At 47.6% G+C, this 26,605-nt stretch overlaps 1 protein-coding gene across 5 annotated transcripts in view; it reads left to right on the top strand.

Annotated features, from left to right (window-relative positions):
* Positions 1-26,605, top strand: part of LOC133142500 (astrotactin-2) — a 374,986-nt gene that overhangs the window by 330,290 nt on the left and 18,091 nt on the right. For all 5 annotated transcript variants that reach the window (XM_061263760.1, XM_061263759.1, XM_061263757.1 and 2 more), the window contains 2 exons: positions 7,696-7,829; positions 8,881-9,029. In XM_061263760.1, the coding sequence (XP_061119744.1) occupies positions 7,696-7,829; positions 8,881-9,029 (283 nt within the window). The remainder of the gene's footprint in view (positions 1-7,695; positions 7,830-8,880; positions 9,030-26,605) is intronic.

Below are 26,605 nucleotides of genomic sequence, written 5' to 3'. Positions count from 1 at the left end.
CACACATATATAGCTTTATTTCCTGAGAGATTTACCAGCTGCTATTTGTTCAGGTGGAAGTCTGGCGCAGACCTACTGTTTCCACTCAACTTTTGGTTTCTGAAGTTCAAAAAGGTCAGGACCGAGGGAACAGGTGTTAATTGGCAAAACAAAAAGAAATCACGTCCAAATGTTTTGCCTTTCCTAAAGGAAATATGCTGAGTAAGTCTGGGTTACCCTGCTGGAAACTTGCCTGGAAGTTACTTCAGTCTTTCGTCCAAAAATTGTAACATGGAATAACACAGAAGAACAGGAAATGAAAGTTGGAAAGACGTGTTTTCTGCTTTGTCGTCCAATTACAAAGCCACAGTTATTTTAATTCATTTGGACTGGCTGAATACTCTGTTTTCATTCATGTCACTCACTGTACAATCAAAAAGTACAGTAATGCCTACTGGCGATGGGTTGCAATACCAAAAACCGACCAGTAGGTGGTGCAAGTGGTCTGGATTTGGCAGAGAGAGGAAATGAACGTGTGTTCCTGGTGCCCTGAACTGAAAACAACAGAAGGATGTGCCTTGTACGGTTAATGCCTTTCACACTTTTTTTTATAAATTGTCAAGGAAAACAAGTCTTTGTCCCTCTGCGGGGAGAGGGAAAGAGCCGCAACCTAGAATCGGTGATGATGTAATGCCACAGACGCGCGCTATTTATCAGCACAAAATAAGAAATACGAGCCCCGGCTGACCTCTCCTTTGCTGTATCAGTATTTCACAAACGCTGCAGACTGTTGGCTCATCGTTTTCTACCCACCTTGCTCGTTATTCTATTCCCCCTTCACACTGCCACCCCCCCCCCTCCCCCGCCCCACAATTTGTCGCCTGGGGTCCTTTCAGTTTGCGGCGCGAGTCGCAGAAGCAGACGGCGGCCATTTTGAACGCCGCTGTTTTCGGACATTAAGTCGGACATTAAGGAAAACCTGCACGCGGGATGGGAGGGGGCCTACAGGCTGGGTCACACTGTTCCAGGCCCAAGGTGACGCTAACAAAGCCTGGCTTCGGTCACCAGAAAGCCCGGTTGTTGTGGAAACACCCCCCCGCCCCCCTCCCTGTGTGGTCCTCAGACGCGCCACCACAGGGATCTGTACTATCGGGACACGGGGACTTATGACGACTTATCTGGACACGCGGCTTTTACGATTTACCAGCTTTGTGATGCCAACAGATGTATGTGTCTCAGGATGTTCTGCCATTACAGAGCGGTTGTTATGCCTTTTAACAGATGAGGAAATGTAATGTAATGACCTCTTCAGGAAGGGATTGTGGTACTCTACCTGGACAGAGCAGGTGCGATTCCCCCTGTCACTGGCAGAGGGCGCTGTGTGTCACATTAGTTTCTGCCGGAGTTTGAGGGCTTGGACAATGGGAGAATCGGTGGGGGCGGGGATGGGGGGTGGTTTTTAATTAGAAGTCTGTCTAATATAAGAGCTGCTGTTTGAAGCTCATTGTTCAGAGCTTGTATGTACATATGTAGCTTATTGGAGAACCCTCATTCATACTCTCCCTATGAAACTAAGCCATGTTATCCCAGACTGGCTCAAAGCACTGAGCAGGGCAATCGTGCCATGACAACACACACACACACACACACACACAAACACACACACATATGCACACACACACACTCTCACCCACTCACTCACACACACACACACACAAACATACACACACACACACACACAGCATAACACACACAGCATCAGCCTCAGGGACAATGAAAGCGCTGTCCACTAACACTTAGTATCTAAACACACAGGAGGGCCCAGTATGTACCCATCCTTCTGGAAGCAGGTTTGGGGACAGAGAGCACTTAGTCGCATTGCTTGGAGGTCTGCCCACAGGTGACAGGGACAGTTAGCTCATAACTGAAGACGGCCACTTCCGGAATGATCCGATGGTCTCCCAGCAAGGATTCCCAAAACTCTGCTTCGAGAGTTTCCGGGGCGGACGCTCCGTTCCGTCAAACACTCCTGCTACGAGAGTTTGGGGTTCCTACCCCCCCCCCCCCCCCCAAAGCAACAATTCCAAAAATAAAACAAACTCCTAAATAAAAGAACATGACTTCTTCTGCAGGCGAGAAACACTCCTTTAAGGACATTGGCGAATGACCAGACACGCACCTGCCCGCAACGCTACCTCCCCTTGCACACCCAGCACGTTGTTTATTCCGATATCACGGAACGCACCCCCCCGACGGAATTCCGGGAACGCGTTCCCTCCGTTGTATGGAGCGGTGCTTTAGCCGCGGGGTGCCTGTTAGCTCTCTCCCACAGCTGACAGGGGGGTAGACTACTCCCTCACTCCCGCTGGGGTTTCCTGTACCTGCTTGCAGAACAGCACAGCACAGATAGGCAGGTGTCCTGCTCCTCTTATCTGCTCGGCTTGGGAAATAACGCTGTGTTATCCTGAGCCGGTCCTGTCGCTGCCTGGTGTTGTTCTTCTTTCGTGGCTTGTGTGTAGAAAGACCTGCCGGATCCCACAATTTCTGCAGGATTGCGTTGTTCTCCGTATCTCCACTGTGTGTCCGACTACACTCCAGCCTGCACTTTCGAAAGGGAGAGTGAAGCCTTAAGTAATAATGCCAAAAGTATGTATATTTTTGTAATAATAATTGTTACGATGTAACTATTTATTTCACTTTATGGTTGTGTTCATGCTTTGTGCGAGCTGTGTCGGACACAGCCAACGTGTCCCTTACTGAACAGATTCATAGGGGCCAACCAAGCTTGTTCCCTGGGTTTCCCTGACCTGCAGGACAGTCTCCGACACGCCTATGCCAGGGCAGATGTGTACACCTTAGGTGAGCACCTGCCTACACTCTGAGCACTGCCTACACTCTCCCTTACGTTTCAATGTGCTCGCTACTGCTGAATCACAACAGACCGATCAAACACAGCCCCAACAGAGCAGTCAAACACAGCCGCAACAGACCAATCAAACACAGCCACAACAGACCAGTCAAACACAGCCACAACAGAAGGGTCAAACACAGCCCCAACAGACCAGTCAAACACAGCCACAACAGAAGGGTCAAACACAGCCCCAACAGACCAATCAAACACAGCCACAACAGACCAGTCAAACACAGCCACAACAGAAGGGTCAAACACAGCCCCAACAGACCAATCAAACACAGCCACAACAGACCAGTCAAACACAGCCACAACAGAAGGGTCAAACACAGCCCCAACAGACCAATCAAACACAGCCCCGACAGACCAATCAAACACAGCCACAACAGAAAGGTCAAACACAGCCACAACAGACAGGTCAAACACAGCCCCAACTGACCAGTCAAAAACAGCCACAACAGAAGGGTCAAACACAGCCACAACAGACAGCTCAAACACAGCCACAACAGAAGGGTCAAACACAGCCCCAACAGACCAATCAAACACAGCCACAACAGACCAGTCAAACACAGCCACAACAGAAGGGTCAAACACAGCCCCAACAGACCAATCAAACACAGCCACAACAGACCAGTCAAACACAGCCACAACAGAAGGGTCAAACACAGCCCCAACAGACCAATCAAACACAGCCCCGACAGACCAATCAAACACAGCCACAACAGAAAGGTCAAACACAGCCACAACAGACAGGTCAAACACAGCCCCAACTGACCAGTCAAAAACAGCCACAACAGAAGGGTCAAACACAGCCACAACAGACAGCTCAAACACAGCCACAACAGACAGGTCAAACACAGCCCCAACTGACCAGTCAAAAACAGCTCCAACCGATTAGTCAAACACGGCACCAACTGACCAATCAAACACAGCCTCAAGTGACCAATCAAAATCAAACACAGCCCCAACAGAGCAGTCAAACACAGCCCCAACAGACCAATCAAACAGAGCCACAACAGACCAATGAAATGCAGCCCCAACAGTGCAGTAAATCAGAGAACAAAGGCTGTTTTTTTACACCACCAACAAGGCCCGTCAGCCCTCGTGAAAGCCCTTTTTCAGACGAGGTTGATAAACGAGCGAGTAAATAAGTAAATAATCCGACTCAACCTCGCGGTTAGAGCAGGGGGAGGGAGGGCTGCCAACAGGTCGTTTTTGTTCCTCGGGCAGGCCGACATCGTTTGATTAAATTGTGGCGAGCCTTTTGAAGAAATTGAATATGTGCCCTCTGATTCATAACACTTGTCTATCTCGCTTCCAAATCTTTATTTACTATCCGGCTTTTTGGCTTCATGACTGTCCCCCCCGGCTCCACCTGGCACGGACACTGAAAGGGCGGCGGGGGGGGCGTAGGAACGCGTTTGGAGTCGCGACGTGCGTGGTCCCCAATGCAGAAGTGCTGCTCGACCTCTCATTGGCTCTCCCGGGAGCGAGGTTTCCTCGTGTCGCCTCTGACGGAGATCGGAATTCCATAAGCGCGTGCCAACTCTGGCTCGTCCGTACGGACCGTTTCACAGCCGGGAGACGAGGTAGAGGATCGCCGGGAACTATCGCCCGAGTTCTGTTTTAATAGGACCCGTATATACCAACGTAAATCCACATTCACTGCGCGTTCACATTCTTTAGCCTTCCGAGATACACAGGACAAATTTCCAGGCTGGCAAGAAATGTGGAAGTCTTCATTCCTTGGCCACCATACATATACTGTAGTACAGGAAATACGCATTCAGAAAATGCTGGTGGTATATTATTCCCTGCCTGCACAAAACTTTAACGCTTTTTTCAGTCAAGCTTATTTGGATTAAATGCCTAAATTCTGTGTGTAGGCATTTTTAAAATCACCGTCAGAGTAGCCATGTCCTAAATATGGGGCAAAACATCTGTAAACAAACTGGACATGCTTGAATCTCGACCCTGGGCTGCCTGGATACGGGCGGAGGAGGCTGCTCAGAGAGGGGAAAAAAGGCCTGTGTCACCCCCACTTCCACCCCCACCCACCCTTACCCCAACCACAAAATGTCCCTCTCTCCACACCCTGCATGAACCACAAAATGTTCCCCTCTCCACACCCTGTGTCCTGTGTGGGTCCACAATCATTTTATATGTTATATATCGGATGTCATTCAGTGAGGATTTTTGAGCTGACCCCCCTTCCCCCCCCCACGCCCCCCCACAACGAAGGATCTGATGTCAATATCTGGTAAAATCTTAAATCCAGAAAATGTAAGGAATGCCTGTATTTTAAACTTAAATAAATACAAGTAGATTGATGCCATATGTTTAAATGAATACATTATTTGATTGCGTGCGTACATTCTACCTGTAATTTAGGTTGCGTTTTTGCCCCCGCGTTGCGCAACGCATGCCTCGCAGATATACGTTTACACGGCCCCTACGCGGTTCTGGTTAAAGGAGAGCGCGGTTCTGCCTCGCTCAGGTGAAACCCCATCCCCTGCCGGGTTAGCCTGACGGCGCTAACGCACTCGCTCGGAAGCGGAGGGACGGTTCTGGGTTCTGGCCGCTCCAGGGCCTGCGGTTTCTCTACAGGGAGCTCCCTGTTCTGTTCCTCCAGGACACAGTAATGAACGGCCATGTTGCTCTTTCAAATGTATAGCATATGTGACGACCGTGCGGACCTTGAAAGGGTTGTGCCTTGGGTTGGATGTTTTTCTTTTCTGCTTTTTAAATTACGTGTTTATTTAATGGAAACGTAATTGCATTAGGTCGGAGGAGTACACATACGAGGGTCTGTGTTTACCAGACGTGCAGTTGTGCAGTCGAGCTCCTGCGTCTCTCCTTACTGGTGTGTTTTACTCGCAGCGAAGGCGCGGTAGGCCGAAACCGTTACCGTAGCCTGTGGCTATCGTCCGTTCCGTCCGTCTCCGTCTCCCGGACCTTCCCGTCGGTATTCCCCCTGGTTCCCCCTCTGTTTTCCCTGGTTGCCCCTCTGTTCCCCCTGGTTCCCCCTCTGTTTTCCCTGGTTGCCCCTCTGTTCCCCCTGGTTCCCCCTTTGTTTTCCCTGGTTGCCCATCTGTTCCCCCTGGTTCCCCCTCTGTTTTCCCTGGTTGCCCCTCTGTTCCCCCTGGTTCCCCCTCTGTTTTCCCTGGTTGCCCCTCTGTTCCCCCTGGTTCCCCCTCTGTTTTCGGTTCAGATAAATGCGTGTGACACGGGCGCATCGACCCGCAAGCCGGCCCGTGAACCCCGTGCTAGCCTCCTTTAACAGCCATTTAGCATCATTGACCGAGAGGCTCGGCGAAGGCTATCGATTTGCCCGCTTCCAGAAGGAACGTCCCCTCGTCTGAATAGATCCCCCGTCTTTGTCCGTCCGCACATCGACCCCGCGCGAATCAATAGTGTCCCGCAATTCCCTTTCTGTGAAAACGAGCATATCTTTGAGGTGCGGGAGACCTGGCAATCTTGGAAGCGCATACGGGGGGCAGGTGGGTGGTGTTTCTGGAAGTCTGTGCTTTCGGTTCCGCAGAAGGCTGTCCGCATCAGTTACCGTGTGGATCGGCGGATCTTTAAATCCTCCGGACAGTTTGAGCTACTTGCTCTGACCTCCGACATAGCCCATCCAGACATGGTAAGGATCTGTGAATGAAGCTCAGCAAGCTCCAGTCATGAGGCGGTGGCACCCATAGACTGTAGAGAAATAGGGGCCGAGTGCCTGTGGAACTCGAGTTTACCAGCGCCGCCATTTTGTACAGTTTGGAGCCAGAGACTGTGCTGTAGGGAAGCAGATGTGGCTCCTCCACTAAGCATGTGAGAGAGTGGCGTAGTCTTTCCCTGATTCGTCCACAAAGTATTGCTGTATTGTCCTAATAAAACAATAATTTTGGCACATGGGGAGGCATTAGATGAAGAAAAAAACACAGATTGCGACTACATTTTCTTGTGGGAAAAACATATTGACTTTGTATTTTGACCGCAATTGTACCATTGACTTTACATTGAAAACAGGTGTGAATGACCTATACTGGAGCCAACCGCAGTGGCACTAGTGAGCACCATCTCTCAGCACGACCAGGAAATGAGCTTCAGAAAAGCCCGGTTTTTTTGGCCACTTGGTTTGACCGCTTGAGGAGTTCTTCTCCCAGGGCCCCGAGTAGAACATTTGACGGCTTCCACTGATATTCCGCATCGGAGCAGTATCTGCCTTATTTTCCACATGAAAATTGGAGGCCGTTGCAGTTATCTTCACTTATCTTCTGGTGAACGGAGTTAGTTTTGGGTGTACAGAATATTTGTGTCTGGGGGAGTGAGGGGTGGGGGGATGCAGGCAAGACAGGGGCCATTTTCTATTACTTGCAGGGCTTCAAACCATTACAAGGACTAATGACAGAAAGTTTGTGTTTTTCCCCTCTCGCAAGAAAACTTTTGTTCTGTTGAGTTGAAAAACTTTGTTCGTTTTTTCTTGGCGGGGATTGACGACACCACGGTAACGGGCTCGCTCTGTCACCGAAGAAAGCCCTCTTGCTTCACCGTTTGTAATTATCTGGAGAGAAGGATCCGCTGGGTGATAAGGGACTCTCCGGTGAAAAGGTGACCTTGCCCTCGCACCTCGCGGGCGGAGGAGTCTGGAAATTGTGATTTTTCTCTTCTGTTCCCGAGAGAGGTGATAAATGTGCTGTCGGAGTTGATGGATGCGGCGGGAGAGGGCAGAGGACAGGATGTACAGTGACTCAGACGCGGTGTGAGGTGTGTGAGGTGCTTAATGATGACCGCTCGCTCCCCCCCCCTCGCAGGCCTTCAAGAGCGCCACCATGAGCTCCTATTGGTGCGCCGGAAAGGGCGACGTCATCGACAACTGGTGCCGCTGTGACCTCAGTGCCTTCGGCAAGGACGGACTCCCCAACTGCAGCCCCTTACGCCAGCCTGTGTGAGTTACCCCCTGAATCTCAGCCCCTTACACCAGCCTGTGTGAGTTACCCCCCATCCCAGCCCCTTACACCAGCCTGTGTGAGTTACCCCCTCATCCCAGCCCCTTACACCAGCCTGTGTGAGTTACCCCCCATCCCAGCCCCTTACACCAGCCTGTGTGAGTTACCCCCCATCCCAGCCCCTTACACCAGCCTGTGTGAGTTACCCCCTGAATCCCAGCCCCTTACACCAGCCTGTGTGAGTTACCCCCTGAATCCCAGCCCCTTACACCAGCCTGTGTGAGTTACCCCCTGAATCCCAGCCCCTTACACCAGCCTGTGTGAGTTACCCCTCATCCCAGCCCCTTACACCAGCCTGTGTGAGTCACCCCTCATCCCAGCCCCTTACACCAGCCTGTGTGAGTTACCCCCCATCCCAGCCCCTTACACCAGCCTGTGTGAGTTACCCCCCATCCCAGCCCCTTACACCAGCCTGTGTGAGTTACCCCCTCATCCCAGCCCCTTACACCAGCCTGTGTGAGTCACAACCACCCCTCCCCCCCACCAACCACTGCCTCAATTCATGTGCCCTTATTGTAGTGTGCCCTTATTGTAGTGTGCCCTAAGTGTGACCAGATTGTGTAACCTACGGGTGCCAGTCTTATCAGAAAATCTGATTCTACTTATCAAGGTCTTGGCTGAGGACCATGATTGGCTAATTAGTTGAATCAGCTGTGTTGGTGTTGAGCTAAAACAAAAAAACCTGCACCCACACCAGCCCTTTTTGGATATGATTAGACACCCAAACCCCCCCCTCTCAAACGCAATCACCACATCTACCCCCCAATTACCCTCCCATATCTCTGTTCAGAGAGCGTGCACAATGTCTGTCATAAAAGGTCCTACCACCAAACCCATCCCCATCAAACCTAGACAAGCCATTTAATGACAAACGATTGCTCACTAATACCTTGTTAATACAATTAACAGCTGACTTGCTTGTTTATATGCTGTGCCCCGTCTTGTATGAACTACCCGCCTCACGGTCTGAAACTGCCCCCTCCCCCACAGCCTGCGCCTGGCCCCCCACCTGGAGCCCTCCAGCACCCTGGTGGCCCTGGAGTGGGGGGATGTGGAGCCCCTCATCGGCTGCAAGGTCTCCGACTACGTCATCCAGCACAAACGGGTGGAGGACCTGTCTGAGGCAGAGATCTACACCGGTAAGAGGGGAGGAGGGGGGGAGCAAGAGGAGGAGGTGCAGGGGGAGGAGGGGGAGAGGGGGAGAGGAGAGGAGGAGGATAGGGAGGAGGAGGTGCAGTGGGAGAGGAGAGGAGGTGGAAGAGGAGGACGAGAAAGAGCAGGGGGAGAGGCGGAGAGGAGGAGGAAGAGGGGGAGATGAGAGGGGGGAGGAGGAGCAGGAGGAGGAGGAAGAGTTAGGGGGGAGGAGCAAGGGTTAGGGAGGGAGGAAGGGTGGTGCTGACCTGTTTCAAATACGTTCTTAACACTTTCTTTGGGTCCTACAAAAGAGCTATATAACACCTTTATAAGCACTACATAGCACATTCATAAGCACTACATAAGCACACTACACATAAGTGCTTGTATCAATAACTGCAATGAGACATATGGTGTGTTATGTCATTATTGATTCAGCAAGTGCCATTACCATGACATATCAAGTGAAATGGCACAATGGATGTAATCAGTGTTACACACCACATGCTATGTAGTGCTTATGAAGGAGTCATAGAGCTCTTGTGATCAGTTAAGATCAATCAAGAACATAGTATTTGAACTTGAGGTATTTGAGTATTTGTGTGTGTATGAATGGGTGAATGAGAAGCATCAATTGTACAGCGCTTTGGATAAAGGCGCTATATAAATTCCAACCATTTACCATTTACCATTTGAATAAAAAAATGGCGTATTTGATTTGAATTAATATTTTGATTTCTGTTCTATGTTATTTTGATTTTAAGGATGGAGATGAGTGGTTTTAAATAGCAGGTTTTTATGGCTAGTGGGCAATTTGACTCCACAAACCACCAAGAAGCTCTAAATGGAGCAGTATAACAGGTGTGTTTGTGTGTATACTGTGTGTGTTTGTGTGTATGCTGAGTTTGTGTGCTAGGTGTGTGTATCTATAGGCTGCGTGCATGTGTATGCTGTGTATGCTGTGTGTGTGTGCTATGGAACAGCTGTGTGTGTGTGTGTGTGTGTGTGTGTGCGCTATGGCACAGCTGTGTGTGTGTGTGTGTGTGTGTGCGCTGTGGAACAGCTGTGTATGTGTGTGCTATGGCACAGCTGTGCGTGTGTGTGTGTGCTATGGCCCAGCTGTGTGTGTGTGTGTGTGCTATGGCACAGCTGTGTGTGTGTGCTATGGCACAGCTGTGTGTGTGTGTGTGTGTGTGTGTGCTATGGCACAGCTGTGTGTGTGTGTGTGTGTGTGTGTGTGTGTGTGTGTGTGCACTATGGCACAGCTGTGTGTGTGTGTGTGTGCTATGGCAGTTAAAATCAGTCTCCTGCCTCAGGTGAAATCCCACCAGCTTCTGTACAGTGGAGTTTCTCAGTCATCGGCTGTCGTGGCTGCACATTAGCCTCCGCGTTCGGACGGCGTAAGGCGACACTAATTAAGCAGCCGGCCGAGGATCTCGTCGCGTGGCAGCGAGGCTCATGGGTAAATTTAGATAAGCGCTCACGTTTGTTTATCTGAAGTCTGGATAAGATTAATCTCTGCACTCGTCTAAAGAAAAAGATTATGCATGTGGTTTGCATTAAGGAGGGTGGGGGGGTTAAACTATTTGATGAAATCCATAACTGGCACCGGCTGCAAACAGAATGGGGGGGTGGATGAGTCAGCGCCAGCAGTGACAGACACTTAATAAAGGATACAAGATGTTCTGGAAAGAACGAGAAGCAGTTAGTCATCGCGCTTCAGAGCGGGAGAGTCATGCCAACGTCCAGGTGGATGGACAAAAAGTCCAGGAGCCCTCAACTTTCTCTGGCGAGAGGAAGATTTTGGATCGCCTTCAGCTCGGCCGTAAAACTGAAGCTGGTGCTTTATCGGTTTGCGTGTGGAGTCCATGGAGAACATGTGGAGATGCTGATGGAGGCTGTTTGAAGTTCTCGCTCGCCGGCTATCATTCAGGTCCTGCGGTAGAGGACGACCTTTGGCCTGGCGTCTCTCAGAACGGTTTAATGTCTGGCATGAAACACGCTGTGTTCCGTCCAGTATGTCATAAACAGTAAGATACAAGTTATAGTGACGGATGGTATATGGAGCTTACTCGACGTACCTGTTGACCCGCATCATTAAAGATCAACAGTACGAGACTGAAAGTAGAATGTGTGGAATTTATAAAGGGAAATGATGCTGTTGGCCTGCACGGCCTGGTCCCAGAATCTCTGTTTCAATCCCAGGTTTAGTGGCAGAATTCCTTGTTAATGGATCAACGTCCAACACCCCAGTGTCCCATCTCCTTATGAACCCAGTGTGTAACAAAGAGTCTGATACGTGATGAGATTCCCTCACCCCTTTCCTCGCCAGTCGCGGTAACCTGCGGAAGCCTTCGCTTTCACTGTACTTCACTGTGCTTACTGGCGAAATAGCTGAGCTAACCCCGCTACATTAAGATCCACACAGCTGTTGGGCCCTTGAGCAAGGCCCCTTGACCCCACATTGCTCCGGCGAGGGGGGGTTGTCTCCTCCTTAGTCTAATCAACTGTAAGTCACTTTGGATAAAAAAGCGTCAGCTAAATAACTAATGTGAATGGCCTTTTTGCCTGCTGTAGCAGCTTCTAATAGAGCCCCTTAGTGTGTGATGCCTACAGCAGGACCAGGAGCACCTGAAGCCATGGGTCTTCCCTCCTGTCACAGCTGGAGCTTGCTCCCAGTTGTCCACCCCTGCCCCCTTAACCCCAACCATCCCGATCTCTGTGACCCCTCGAGTCTCCTGGCCCTCTACGTCGCACCTATCCTGCCCTCTACTCAACTTGGAGCAGCTTCTGAAAGAGGTGAGAGGAGAGAGAGGGAGAGGGAAGGAGAGGGAAGGAGAGAGAGCGAGAGAGAGAAAGGGAGAGGGAAGGAGAGAGAGAGCGAGGGAGACAGCCTGGGGGTTTTGATGTTGTTGGATGCCGGCCCAGTTGTCAGTGCATAAATCCCTCCCTTTTACAAGCGGTGCAATCTCACTGGCAGAGAATCAGTCACAAACAGCCCATCTCCCCAACAGGTGTCGTCTCGCAGCTTCAATATCAAGGCATTATCCTCCATTTTAATGGCCATTTTACTCCTTTTACATGCCTTTCTGTACTGCTTTAGTAATGTTTATTGTCCTCTTTTATTTATCTATTCATAATGGTTTCCTTGCTATTGCCGGTTCCCAGTTATGGCTTTGATTAAAGCGGGCTTCTACAAATCATTGCTCATTCTTTATGACCGTGTGAACAGATTGTGAACCAGCAGGTTGGGTCAGGGGAACTTGGTCCATAGCCAGACGCGTGGTGATGTTTTTGAATCCTAGGTGGTCGACTGCCTCCGTGTCTGGAAACTTGCCATTGTACCTCCTGGCCACAGGTGGCGCTGTCACAGTTAGTGTTCTGCACTGACAGCAGGAGCTTCAGCAGGACTGGCTATGCAGGAGTGTGGAGTCTACTCTCTCTCTTTCTCTCTGCTCTGTGTTTATTGAGAAAAAGACTGACTGACTGTCATGGTTTTCCCCTAATATAGATCTCAGCATACGCTGGTGATGTCACTGTGCTTTATAAAGACCAAAAGGATGTGGATGCCATTTTGTGGGTGTTTGGAGGTGTTAAAGAAGGCATCCAATGCAGAAGTGAACTGACATGTGATTCTGTCTGGGAAGCAGAGGGTTTTTATGTATTTTATTTGGATAGTACTTTTTTTTACAGATTACTGTCACTAAGGTGCTTTACAGAGTAGCAGAAGAACAACAAAAATAAGAGACAAAGAAACAGACCTATACGCCCAAACAGCAAGCATGGAGGTAAAAACTCCCCAGTGGGGAACGAAACCCTCAAACAGCAGCAAGAAAAAAATCTCCCTCATGGAAAAAGCATCGGGAGGAACCCGGCTATAGAGGGGAAGCCCATCCCCCACTGGCCAGGCTGATGTTACAGGATATATCTGAGGTGATAAACCGGCTGGAAAAGTAGGCGTCCCAATGAAGTGTGTGCAGTTCAGAGCGGCAGCCTCTGGAGCTCCAGGATGTGTCAGGGCATTGACCTCCGGGTGGGCCGCAGGGCTTCAGTGGTCCTGGACCTCAGTGCAGGAGCAGGGCTTCAGTGGTCCTGGACCTCAGGGTGTGCCACAGGGCCCCAGTGATCCCATCCATGAGGGGGGACATGGATAGTTTCTCAAGGGGTGATGCTGTTTAGACTGCACAGGGACTTCTCTATCATTGTGGACTAAGCTGGTTGGATCCAGCTCCCCTGTGTCTGAGGAGGGCTGGGTCCCTACTTGGAGCAGCCTCTACAGCAGTGGTTCTTAACCTGGGTTTGATCGAACCCCAGGGGTTCGTTGATACAGTCTCAGGGGTTTGGCAGGGGTCAAGACACACACAGACACTAATCTCTAGACTAGTCTCTAGTCTCTAGACTCTAGACTCTGTCTCAACGAACCCCTGGGGTTTGATCAAACCCAGGTTAAGAACCACTGCTCTACAGGGTGGCTAAGGTACATGACTGGTGGCTAAGGTACAGGACTGGGACCTTAAAGGTTGCTGGTTCAAGCCTCGGCATAGCCACAATAAGATCCATACAGCTGTTGGGCCCTTGAGCAAGGCCCTTAACCCCACATTGCTCCAGTGGGGATTGTCCCCTGCCTAGTCTATGTAAGTCAATATAAGATGCTTTGGATAAACGCGACAGCAAAATAACTTTCTGACTGATGGAATGATGACAGTGTGAGTACAGTTTCCCATCCCTATAGGAGCTTGGCATGAGGAGGGATTAGGAAAGTTTGAGTATGTAAGTAAGGGTGCCGTCTCCATATCTGTGTGAAGGAGGGATTTGCTTTCCGAATATGCCACACTAACTCGCGAATATCAACAGAGCTAAGAAATTGACATTTTCATCCAGAATCACTGGATGGTGCTTCACACACAGGAAGACGGTGATCCCCAACATACACCAGTGCTTTGCTGAACCCCTTTTTCTTGTCCCTGTGACGCCCCTGCCACCTCGTATCCCTAGTGTGACTGACCCCTGCCACCCCCCCACCCTAGTACCCTAGTACCACCCCCTCAAACAGGTTTACAGCCGTTGGGCCCTTGAGCAAGGCCCTTAACCCGGCATTGCTCCAGGGGGGATTGTCTCCTGCTTAATCTAATCAACTGTACGTCGCTCTGGATAAGAGCGTCTGCCAAATGGCAATAATGTAATGTAATGTACCTGCGATGGCGCTGATAAGTGGACCTCATACAGGGTTACCTGCGATGGCGCTGATAAGTGGACCTGTATGGTTATATCTGTTTGGTTACACTAGGACTCGGAACTGTACTGTCCTCTCAGGTCCTCTTCGCACTTGTACTTGTGTTTGATCTGCACTTCGTTGTACGTCGCTCTGGATAAGAGCATCTGCTAAATGCCATGTAATGTAATGTAATGTAATGTAATGTAATGGACCTCAAACGGGATTACCTAAGATGATAAGTGGACGTCATACATGGTTAGCTGGCATGGTGCTGATAAGTGGACCTCATACAGGGTTACCTGTGATGATAAGTGGACCTCATACAGGGTTACCTGTGATGATAAGTGGACCTCATACAGGGTTACCTGTGATGATAAGTGGACCTCATACAGGGTTACCTGTGATGATAAGTGGACCTCATACAGGGTTACCTGTGATGATAAGTGGACCTCATACAGGGTTACCTGTGATGATAAGTGGACCTCATACAGGGTTACCTGCCATGATAAGTGGACCTCATACAGGGTTACCTGTGATGATAAGTGGACCTCAAACAGGGTTACCTGTGATGATAAGTGGACCTCAAACAGGGTTACCTGTGATGATAAGTGGACCTCATATAGGGTTACCTGTGATGATAAGTGGACCTCATACAGGGTTACCTGTGATGATAAGTGGACCTCAAACAGGGTTAGCTGTGATCGGGCTGATAAGTGGACCTCATACAGGGTTACCTGCCATGGTGCTGATAAGGCGGACCTTGAACAGATCCAATTACAGGCAGATAAAGCCCGCCCTTCAGCCGGCCGGTCCGATAATGCACGGGGATGACACGGCAGCCCTCTTCGCCCCGCCCTGTTTTGTTTGGGTTTTTGTTCGGTTAAATAAAAGATGACCTCATCCCTGAAAACGGATTCCGCATTCTCTGCCCGTCAGGAGTCGATGTCGAGCCGACAGCAGGCGGAATAGAGGTCGACCCAGGAGGCTGCATCCGCATCTGTCTCTGTCTCTGTCTCTCTCCCTCTACCTCACTCTTTATTATCCTATCCATTTCTCACCCTCTTTCTCTCCTCCCTCTTTCTCACTTTCAGTCTCTCCTTCATTCTTTCTTGCTCCATTTCTCTCTCTCAATCGCAACGTTTTGTTGTCGTGACAGGACACTACATTTGTATTGCTAAAGCAGACAGTATTAACAAACCTCTAACACTGAACAACGCATACCATCGTAATGCATAACATCTCTCTCTCGCTCCCTGCTTTCTCTTCCTTTCTCTCGCTTTCTCTCTCACTCAGTCTTGCTGTCTCAGTGACAGACATATTCATGTTGCCAAAAAATCTATATGTCAAATGAATGAGGCAATAAAAAAGTAAATAATGAAAGAAAATGAAGGACAGTAAATATGCACAGTATGCATGCCATGCCATTCTTGTACTCTAACAGTACTCATAAATATTATTTATGAAAACAAGGATGATCATGCAGTTTCTGCTGCTGCTTATGTTGATTACGGTCATTATTAGCTTGGGGTCGACACATAATAATCAACATTATTGTTATTATCATTCTTTTTATTAGTTGTTTCTTCTACTTACAGCAGTAAAAGAAAGGTTGATAGTTGTACAGCAGTGATATAAATAATGATAGTGGTGGTAGTAGTAGCAGTTGTTGTCATAGTAGCAGTAGTCGTAATAAAAGTAGCAGTTTTAATCAAAGTAGCATTTGGAAGCAGTACAGTACAAGTAATAGTGGCTGTAGTTGTGGTTTTATAATCGGAGATACAGATTACACATTTAAATAACATTACAGGCATTTAGCAGATGCTCTTATCCAGAGTGATGTACAACAAAGTGCAAATAGAACACAGGGACAAGAGCGATGAGGACCCGAGAGGAAAGCGTGACCATACAGATACAATTTGAACCCTTGAAGAATACATCGACAGAGCTCTGGATAGAGTTGCATTGAAAATTGGATTTAGTCTCAGGCTAGGCTTAATCTGTGTCTGTGCAACTGGCCGTTCGTGACTTATTATTTGAGAAAACCGTGAACATTCTGCCTGGTTGGTCATTCTGTCCTGCTGTGTCCCCTGCCCCCCCCTGTAAAACCGACAGGCTGTTAGTCACAAGCGTAATTACCTCTCTCCGACCTGGAAGCAGAACATCAGAGATGGAGGAGACGGGTACAGTCACAGCCAGGTCACACTTAACGAGCAGGTCGTAATGAGCGTGCGGGCTACGGCAGGGCTAACACCCCGCCGTGTCGCCCTGTCCGCGTCGCCGTCCCTCCGAAAATGAGGATGAGTCACTCCGACCTGTCGCACCTGCCACGCCACCGCGACCCAGCGTGCCTCGCTGTCCGCTCGCGAGTGACGTCACCAGTTCCTCACTTCTCACAGTCTCAGCCAGAGAAACCTTTACTACGGTCAGGGTTTCTGCATTTTTCTGTACTTCTGAGAGGCTGTATGCACAGGCAGACACGTGTGTGTGTCTTTGTTTGTCTGTGTGTGTGTGTGTGTCTGTTTCAGTACCACGCTTATCTCCCCATTTGTCTTTTCTTTTTCTTCTTTCTTCCCCTCTTTGTTTCTCTCTGCCTCAATATATACTCCATGTATTATATTTAATTGTGAATGGTAAATGGTTGGCATTTATATAGCGCCTTTATCCAAAGCGCTGTAAAATGTATGCTTCTCATTCACCATTCATTCACACACCAATAGCGATTGGCTGCCTTGCAAGGGACCAACCAGCTCATCAGGAGCGTTTGGGTATCTTGCTCAGGGATACTTTGACACACCCAGAGTGGGTGGGATTGAACCAGCAACCCTCCGATTGCTCTTATCTCTTGCCTCCTAAGCTAATGTCACCCCTGTTTTACCGTTTTATATATAAAAAGTTTCACCATGTTCCCCACAAACAACTCAAGTGCAGCATGGACCATGACTAAGGGCCGTGTTCAAATTGACGCACTTGCTTATTGTTGAGTATAAAAGGTGCATGCAAGTTGGATACGGCCTGCATGCTCAATAGTAGGCAAGTGCGCTGATTGGGACAGCCAAACTCAATGACCTTTATAATGCCTGCTCAGTGCAACATAGGCTTTCACCTCAAAGTTATTCTTTTCACTGTGAGCCCAGACCAGTGCACTCAAAGCAACCTCTTATTTGCTGTCTGTTTCAGTACCTTGACATCATTTTACATTACAGTCACTTAGCAGAAGCTCTTATCCGGAGTGACGTACAGGAGAGGGGAACATCTGCGTTTCTTTCAGGAATACATAAGTGCGGTATCACCCAGAAGCTACAGAGGCCCATTCATAATCACTAAGTGTGATGTTAACCTCACAAAACAACGGCTTGTGTCGTGACAAATGACAGAAACCCACACTATGACGTTATCCCAAAGGAAATCCCAGGAAAGAAAGGATAGCTAAGGTGGGCTATCGCTATCTGCAGATGTGAATATTTAAGCCTTTAAAGTGTGAGATCACAATTATGTCATTAGAAAGTTCTTAAAGGTGCAATAGGTAAGATTTGTGTGTTAAAACATTGTAAATCTCTTCCTATCATTGAAAAGGCTCACTGACATGCTGACTCACCCTGTACAGTTGATGGCCCGACATTCATTGAGACATTGTTTTGGTACAGTTTTGTACAATTGAAACATTGAAAATCACTTTGAAACTCCTCACATGCCACCGCCCAACCACCTGTCCTCTTGGCCCCATCCCTTCTCTCCTTCTACAATACATCTCTAATGACACTTTCCCTTTTCTTTCCTCTCTAATCAACACCTCCCTTTCTTCCAGCACTGTGCCCTCTTCCCTTAAGAGGGCCAGAGTCACTCCTCTGCTCAAAAAACCTACTCTTGACCCCTCTGTTTCCGAACAACTACCGGCCTGTTTCTCTTCTTCCCTTTCTGTCTAAAACTCTGGAATGGGCGGTCTGCTCCCATGACTTCCCACCACCTGAAGCTATGAGTCCTCTCCGACAATCAGCCTCTCACTGATCGTCGAGGACTTTGCAGTATACTCCTCCCATATGGCCAAGAATCTTGGAGTGACCCTTGATAACCACCTCACCCTCACTCCACATATATCCTCCACTGCCAGAACCTGCAGGTTCTTTCTCTACAATATACGTCGTATCCGTCATCTCCTGACGGAGAAAGCCACCCAGCTCCTAGTCCAGGCACTTGTCATTCCCCAGCTGGATTACAGCAACTCCCTCCTGGTCGGTCTCCCAGCTTGTGCCATCAAGCTCCTCCAGCTGGTCCAGAATGCTGCAGCCCGCCTGATCACCAGTCAGCCAGGTCGGCTCATGTCACCCCACTCCTCATTGGCCTCCTCTGGCTTCCTATTGCCGCACGCATTCGATTCAAGGCCTAGTGTTGGCATTTCAGGCTGCTCAGGGGACTGCCCCACCTTACATACAATCCTTAATCACTCCCTACTCCCAGCTAGACCACTCCGGTCTGCCAGCTCTGGTCGCCTTATGGTTCCCTCTCTACGAGCACCTGATGGTCGAGCTGCACGTTCATGCCTGTTTTCCGTTCTGGTTCCTCAGTGGTGGAATGACTTGCCTACCACTGTCATGATAGCAGAATCCCTCCCCATATTTCGATGCAGACTAAAAACACACTTTTTCAGACTATATCTTAGTCCTCCCTCCTGATTTCCTCCCCCTTCCGATATCACTCATGTCTAATCCTAACCCTTAATAAATAAAAAAATAATAATAATAATAAATAACTTATGATGACTGTTTTGTTTTGCACAACTCTTCATCCATGTTTGTAACATTGGATAACTACAATAATTCAAGCTCATTGGCTGAAAATTGGTTCTAACTGCCTCATCCAATGGCGTTTCAACGTCAGTGCGTTTACAGAGAAGGGGAAGGGATAAACAGTGTTGTGGTTTGAAGCTGTTTGTTGCTGAAGCTATGAGATCCCAATTATATCATTAGAAATTTCTTCACTGAACACTGAGATCCCAATTATGTCTTTGGAAAGTTCTTCACTGAACAGTCTAATGCTGATGTCATAATAACAACTGGTACTTGAAAGCAATGAAGTCCCAGAACACCGAGTTATAATTTTTGAAACCAAAAAATTATCTTGAAAGGGTTAAGAAACAGCTCTGTGTTTCTGGAGCTGCTGCAGCACGGTTCCTGCCGCGCTGCCCGCCCTTTTCTGTTCCTCCAGTCCGTTCCTGTATCCATCACGGGCTGCGGGGGGGAGGGGGGGGGGGGGGGGGCTTTTAATCAATGACTCTGACAAGCCGCCTCAGTGCTGGGTATCTGGGTCGCGGCCATAAGAACAATCGCGCTCAGCAATAAACCAAATGGATGCAATGACGTCAGACTATCAAATGGATTTACTCTTTTCTTTTTTATTTATTTATTTACTGAGATCAATGTGTCCACCCCCCCTCCCCCCCCCCCCCGCCCTTTTATCCCCTTTCTCTAAAATTGTTGGACTTTGCCGATGCTGCGTAATTTTGCAGAGAGAGACCAGACACAATAACACACTCTTCAAACCCTTGAAGAATAATACGTATTGTCCTGGAATGCTTCTATTGTTTCTGAGATTTATAATATTTTGTGCTTGAGTTGGATGCAAATAATGTTAGGTGTATTGAAAATAGTCACCATCTGTCACTCAGATATGATGTGAACTTGGGTGAGAGGGTGTACATTCACTTTTTTGCAAGAAAGAGTGAGAATTTGAGTAAATTATTTTTGGTTTTATAACTATAAGCTTTTGAGAGTGATTTCATGTCTGATCTTTGCGTGTGTGTGTGTCTGTATATATGTGAGAGACAGATAAAGAAAGAGAAAGAGGAGTGCATATTTATGTGCCTATTTGGAAAGAGATAGAGGATTTGAGTTAATTCTTTTGTTTTGTAACTTTAAGCTTGAAGACTGTTCAAGGTTTTATAATTGTGTGCCTGTTTTCATATGTTTGTGTGTGTATATGTGTGTATGCATATCTGTGTATGTGTGCATAAGTGTGTGTATGCGCATTTGTATGTAAGTATGTATGTATGTATGTATATGTGTGTATGTATACGTGTGTGTGTGTCTGTGCACATGTGTGTATGCGCGCACGTGCACACATCCATAATCTGTGTGTGTGTGCGTGTGTGAGAGGGTGTGTGTGTGCACGTGTGCGTGTGTATGTGTGCTTGTGTGCGTCTGAGTGTGTGTGTGTGTGTGTGGGGGGGGGGGGGGGGGAGGGGGGGGTGCACACGTCCTTCATCCAAAAGTGACCTTGAGGGCCACAGACTTTCCAATCCATATTTATGCACCAGAACTTGGGAGAACTGCTCAATCCTGACACAAGTTTAAATAAATGTACAGTGCAGCATCTGGCCCTGGCTATGTCTCTGCCCATCAGCCTTTACCCAGCATGCCTCAGTGGCCCTGAGCCAGTACAGGGGCCAGAGTACCTGCCTTTTCTCTTTGGGAGCAGCCCAAGAGCAGGTGTAGGCTCTGACAGAGCAGGAGTCTGCTGGCGGAAGCAGTAGTAACAGGTTTCAGACGAAACGGACCATCACAGGCAGCCAGTACTCAGGCCCAAGGAAGCACGTTATGTCATGTGTCCGAGCAACGCTTCCCTTCACCGGAACCCCCCCCCCCCCCCCCCCCCCCCCACCTGCCCTGGCTTCACCGCACTCACCTCAGAAGCACTCCGAGTCGGCACGATTTGGGAAACCCGGCTCTAACGTGACGTTCCCCGAGATGCGCGCGGCCACAGCCAATTTTTACGATCCACAAAAAAAAAACGGATGTTGATGAAGTATTTGTAAATGCGTATGGCCTTTTTTAATTATTAAGCCGTGGAGGCCATCCAAAAATACTATGCAGGAAAAGTAGCCATAAAAAATAAAGAGGCGGGAGGAAATATGGGCGCGTTTGGACGGTGTTCAGAAACCACCAAGTGTACGGGTCTCGCTTGGCGCGGGCTCATGGGAGCGATCCCGAAATGGTGGACCGGTGGCCAGCTACGCAGGCGTATTCATGGGGAATTCTGTCCTCCAGCACAGGAAGGGTTGTTAGGCTAAATATGCGTGTTTTCATTCCATTCCAAAGGGGAGACCAGGGATGGTTGTAACATTGGATTAGTTGTCGCACCGTCAAGTTGACCAATAAGGGATGAGTTGTGGTAATGCAATCACTTTTATTCAGACCAATATTCTCCTATGAGCTCATAGGAGAAGTTTGATGACTCCATGTTTAATATTGGGTGGTCTGTGCCAAAAAAAAAGATTTTGAGGTCCAAAAGTAACACTTCGCATCTTGACTATTTTTTGTTTAGCACCCACAATATTGTCAGTAAAATTGTTACATTTCCATGGCAGTAATAAGCAGTTTCTTTAGTGAAATGTGCCATATGATATCATCATTAGAATAGTCAGCTAAGAACTTTCTAATGTCATAGTAATTGTGATCTCACACAATGTTCAGTGAAGAACTTTCTTTAGTCACATGCCTGCCCCTGGTTGGGGGTGACTCTAACTTTATAGTTAGTTACAGTATATTGGTTTTTAGGAATAAAGCTGTTTTATATTGGGTCATTCCGTGAAAAATCACTCCAATTTTGTTCAAATCCAATGAGGCTAATGTTTTGCATCTTCTCTATTGAATGTATAAAGACCATGTACACAAAATTTGAGCAAAATTGGAGTGGTCACCCCCCACACCTCTAGTTGATTTTTCATGGAATGACCCATTTAAATGGTGACATTATAAAAGACATTTATATTTTTAAAACTAATTTTAAGTTTTCAAATTGATGTTAGAAAAAGGTCACTTTATATTTCCTGTTTAAAAGTCATTATTGAATAAAAGTCTTGCATTGTTCAATTGTTTTATTGAAAACAATGTAGGCCTACTTTAGACCTATACTTTGGGTGAAAATTCTCACGTACATTTGTGTAATAAATGACTAGTACTTGTTGCAGACAAATATGAGTATCTGTAATATGTAATATGAAAATCTCAGAGCTCTAGTGTAGACTCTCGTTGAGTTATGCATGTTGGAGAAAATATTGTTACAATTACCCCCGGTCTCCCCTACTTGCTCATTTCCTTGGGATGTGTGCGCGCTCTTATTAGCCTAATCCGCGGGCATCTGCTCCATCTCAGAGGCATTGCGGCTAGATCGACCGCCAGAGGAGGACTGAACGGAGCCGTAACGTTTTGGCGCTAACGTCTCACTGAGTCATTTTCCTTGGGAAAAAGCGAGCAGCTCAGGTCCAGAGAGACGGGGTCACACGAGGACACCGGCCCCTCTGTGTACCGTCCATGCGCATTTACACAAGTCTCACACCGAACGACCCACTTCTGTGAGTAAACACAGTGGTGACACCATTCAGCAACCCGAATTCAGTTCAGAAACGATACATAGGCCTACATTCATTTAATACTTACAGGCCATGTGTATTTTGATGGCAGGAAGATTATCCCATGTTATGGGGTTGGAGAGGATTGTTCTTTTTCTTTTTTTGATATATTATTATATTTTTATATATTTATATAGATTGTATGTAGTTGTAAACCATACTATATATATATATGGAGTTATTACTGCTTTCAAAGTGTATTCATGTGCGTAGTATGCACGCACACATGCGAATGTGATTTTTGTTTTCAATAATGGATTAACATTGTTTCCCCATAATAATTGTTCTTCTTTGTATTTTTGAGCCAAACACAAGGATTTGAGCATTTACATAAACATTTGAGGGAAAGCGCATCGTCGTGGTATGTCCCTTCTATTAATAACAGCGAACTGTCAAACCCAATCTCGCTTCTCCCCTGGAATCTCGGACAGAGCGGAATTTTCCGCAGTTAAACGGCGTCTCTTGGCCTTTCATAAACCCGGTACAATCGGGCGTTTCTCGACGCATCTTGATCTCCAGTTAACAGCAAAAAACCGAGAAATGTCTGCGATGCGTTTCAAAACGAGAAACATCACTCGGCCGACCAGAGGACTCAGAAAAAAAAGCGCGAGAGAGACAATACGGCGTGTCTGTAGTCATGCATTCCGCGCGACGTATACACGCAGCAGGAAACGTTTTTCTCAATTCCCAGAGACGCGCGTGCTGGTCTCACAGTCGGAATATTCTGTTCGTTTTTTTTTATCCCACACGTCTCCGGCGTCAAACAATGTATTTTGTGTGCTGAATGAAGTGTTCCGAGTGGAAATAATTTGTCTGGAATGAAGGGAATTCTGCATAGATTACAGGACTTCTATTTGGGAATATTGGTGTGCTGTCTAAGGGGGATGCGTTTGGATAGTTTTTAGATTTGGGTGGTATTGCGGTGCTTTAAAATGTGTCATAAAGTGGGGTGCCTATTTCATCAGTAGGTTATCAGCTCAGTTTGGCTAAATTGTCGAGATGTATCGATTTATTATTTAAATTCCACAAAAATAAATGCTGAACATTAATGTTTTCGGTTTGCCGGATCATTTTCGTTTGTGGTTGAAAAATACATTTTACAGGAGTGGAACCACCTTGTTTCAGCCTAACTGAATGACATTCCTGTATAGTGATCGGATCCAAACCGCAGGGTTATAGCTAGATGGGGTATTTGGGGGAAAAAGCTTTTTTTTCTTCTTTTATTTTCAACGACCTTTGCGAATGCAAACACGCATTCAAATGGGCTTTGTTTGCAAGGCAATAAAAACTAAAGTGCTGCTAAAATAGCAAAGCGAGGAGTAAAAGGGGAGGGGATGCAATAAAAAACAAGACGAGTGTGTCCAGAAGATAAACTCAGTCTCCAGTTCTTCGCGATGCCCTAGCCAAGGCCACACGCGCGACGGGATCATTCCAGGGGCTGTTTGGAACGCTCACGGTTCTAAAAGCGGTCCGGTTCAGTCTGGGGAGATCAAAGAGACGCGGCTCAGTTTAGAAAGCGGGGGGCTGTTTCAGTAACAGACCCGCTCCTTCCCCGACCGTCCCCAAAACAAATTACCTCTGAGAAATCGCAGACGTGTAGACACTTATCCTCTGTTTAGAACGATCTGGTTACCGTGTCGTTTTCTACCACGCGCTGTCAAAATGCAAACGCTTTATTTAGAACATGTGTTAGGTAAATGCGCTTTAAGCCAGTCCTCGATTGTTAGCGGTGATTATGTCAGTCTGTAGGAATCAGTTGTGAGATTACCAGGATAGCCTTTTTCGTTCAGAAGACTCTCTGGCGGTCCAGTGAGAAACCAAGTGAGAGTGTTTATTTGGACGGACCAACCATTTCCTTTTCTAAAGAATCATTTACAAAAAGCTTTATTGACGTTTGTTTTCAAAAGAGCTTGATTGACCTTCTCCAGAAAATAAATATATCTATCTTTGAAATTCCAAACAGATGAGCGTAGTGTAGAATCCGAAAACTTATAATAATTGCCTATAATATATTATAATAATGGAACAAAGAGCTTTTAGATAGTCCTGTTGGAATGAGCTATCTTCTTGATATTGTTACTATTATTGCTGTAGCAGAAAAGGGCAAATCATAACAGAACTTATGATTCTTTTGTTTTTTAGGAATGAATCCTTGGAATTCTGTTTATTGGTATGATTACTTAGATTTCCCACCTGTAGTCCCATTGATTGATTTGTTTGTTTATTTGTTTGTTTATCATGTCATCCAAATATTTTCTCAGTTCTTTTCAGTGAGTCTTTGGCCCATCTGGGAAACTGGTTTTATACTTTCTTCATTACATCAAACAGTGTTTACTGTCCCATATTTCTCACCTTTTTGCATGTGCGATAAAATGAACAGAGTAAGGCATATTTTGCATGTTGTACTTTTGGGTTGGGCTGCATTTGTGTTTCCAAGTTTACCGTTTATTACAGTACTCAGACGGGAATAATGTTCACAATGGCATTCGGTATATAAAATATCAATATTCTACTTCATTTTCCCACCAGCTGTAACTGAAAGTCTGACTCCTAAAACTGAGCCCAGTGGCAGTTTGAAAGGGAACAGTGGCACTCACATCCTCAGAAAAGTTTACAGTCCGCCGTCCAAAAGATATGCTATGCAAACATTGTTTCAGAGTTAGTCCTTTCCGGACAACTTCACAGAGAATAGCCCGGAATACAGAGAGCTGGAGCATGGACAGCTCAGGGCAAAACACACTGTTAAACGCGACAGGGGGAAAGACTGACGTTTCCACGGCTACGTCGTCTTCCTCGGAGTCGAGAGTCATTCCCGAGTTATTCCCTCCGCCCCGCGTAACGTCGCAGCGGCATTGTTAATAGGCCGGAATGCCAGCCGAGCCGTCATTCCCGCGGGAATGCTACGGCTAATTATGCGACGCTCCGCAGAATTCCCGCAGACAGTCTGGCCCCGGGACCATCCGTCTTGCCTCCCTAAACGAGCGGGCGCGGCAGGGAACGCCGCCCGAAAATCCCCCTTAAAGCAGCACGCCGCTCACTTCTCAGACGCGTCCTCAATGGTCAAACTTCCCGGGAATTTCACTTTCGACAGTTGCCCTTTTTTCGCCCGGATTGGCGTCTTATCCGAAACCGGACGGTTTGAGCTCCGGCCAAGCGAAACCGAAGACCTGCCATCCTCCGGGCCTTTCTCCTTGGCACTGGGCAGTCGGTGAGATGGATTATGGGAAACGGCCCTGTAGCTGGCTGGTGCCTTGCCCAGGAAGAGCACTCTTACAGCAAACCCCCTCGCACCACCGGATAAGCTTTCAGCTCCAGAGACTGGCACTTGGGTGGACGGACCACCCATTAATTTTACCCACAACCTTTAAGGCTGATACGTCCATTAAAGCAGGCTTATGAAGCTGCCAATCAAGCGTTCTGCGCGCATGGCTTGGGTTCATTGAAAAAAGATAATCTTATCAACCGTCTACACCTTCGGCAAGCAAACCAAACTCTACACACGCTACAAATCAATGGACGTTTCACCGTTTTTGCCGTTTGATGAATGATGTCTTTTTTAAATAGAATGCTATTATTGCGACATTGCCTGTAAATCATATCGGAAAGTTGGCCCTAGACGTTATTCACCTTCTCTTTCTAGGAAAGTGCCATATTATTCATTCATTTATGTTATTCAGTTTGTCCGCTTTCCAAAACTGTCTCCTCCACCGTTACCACCACCTGGCACCGCTGAGGAGGAGCGTTCTTCCCGCGAAAGGTCAAACGCTGAGCCTTGCTGCTTTTCACATGCAGTAGAAACCGCAACGTGGGCTTCTTTAAAGCGTTTTCAGAGCCCTAAAAACCACACTGGATGCTGGGAAGTGCTTCTTGCTTGATACTGTCTGTACATGAGTGCGTTCTTATCCTCCCAGAAGAAGATGAAGACAGTCTGGATGTCCACAGGATTTCACCCTGAGGAGGAT

This window comes from Conger conger, chromosome 12, assembly GCF_963514075.1.
Source record: "Conger conger chromosome 12, fConCon1.1, whole genome shotgun sequence".
NCBI classification, from domain to species: Eukaryota; Metazoa; Chordata; class Actinopteri; order Anguilliformes; family Congridae; genus Conger; species Conger conger.
The sequence above is the reverse complement of the archived record's forward strand: the minus strand, read 5'-3'. Positions and strand labels throughout refer to the sequence as shown.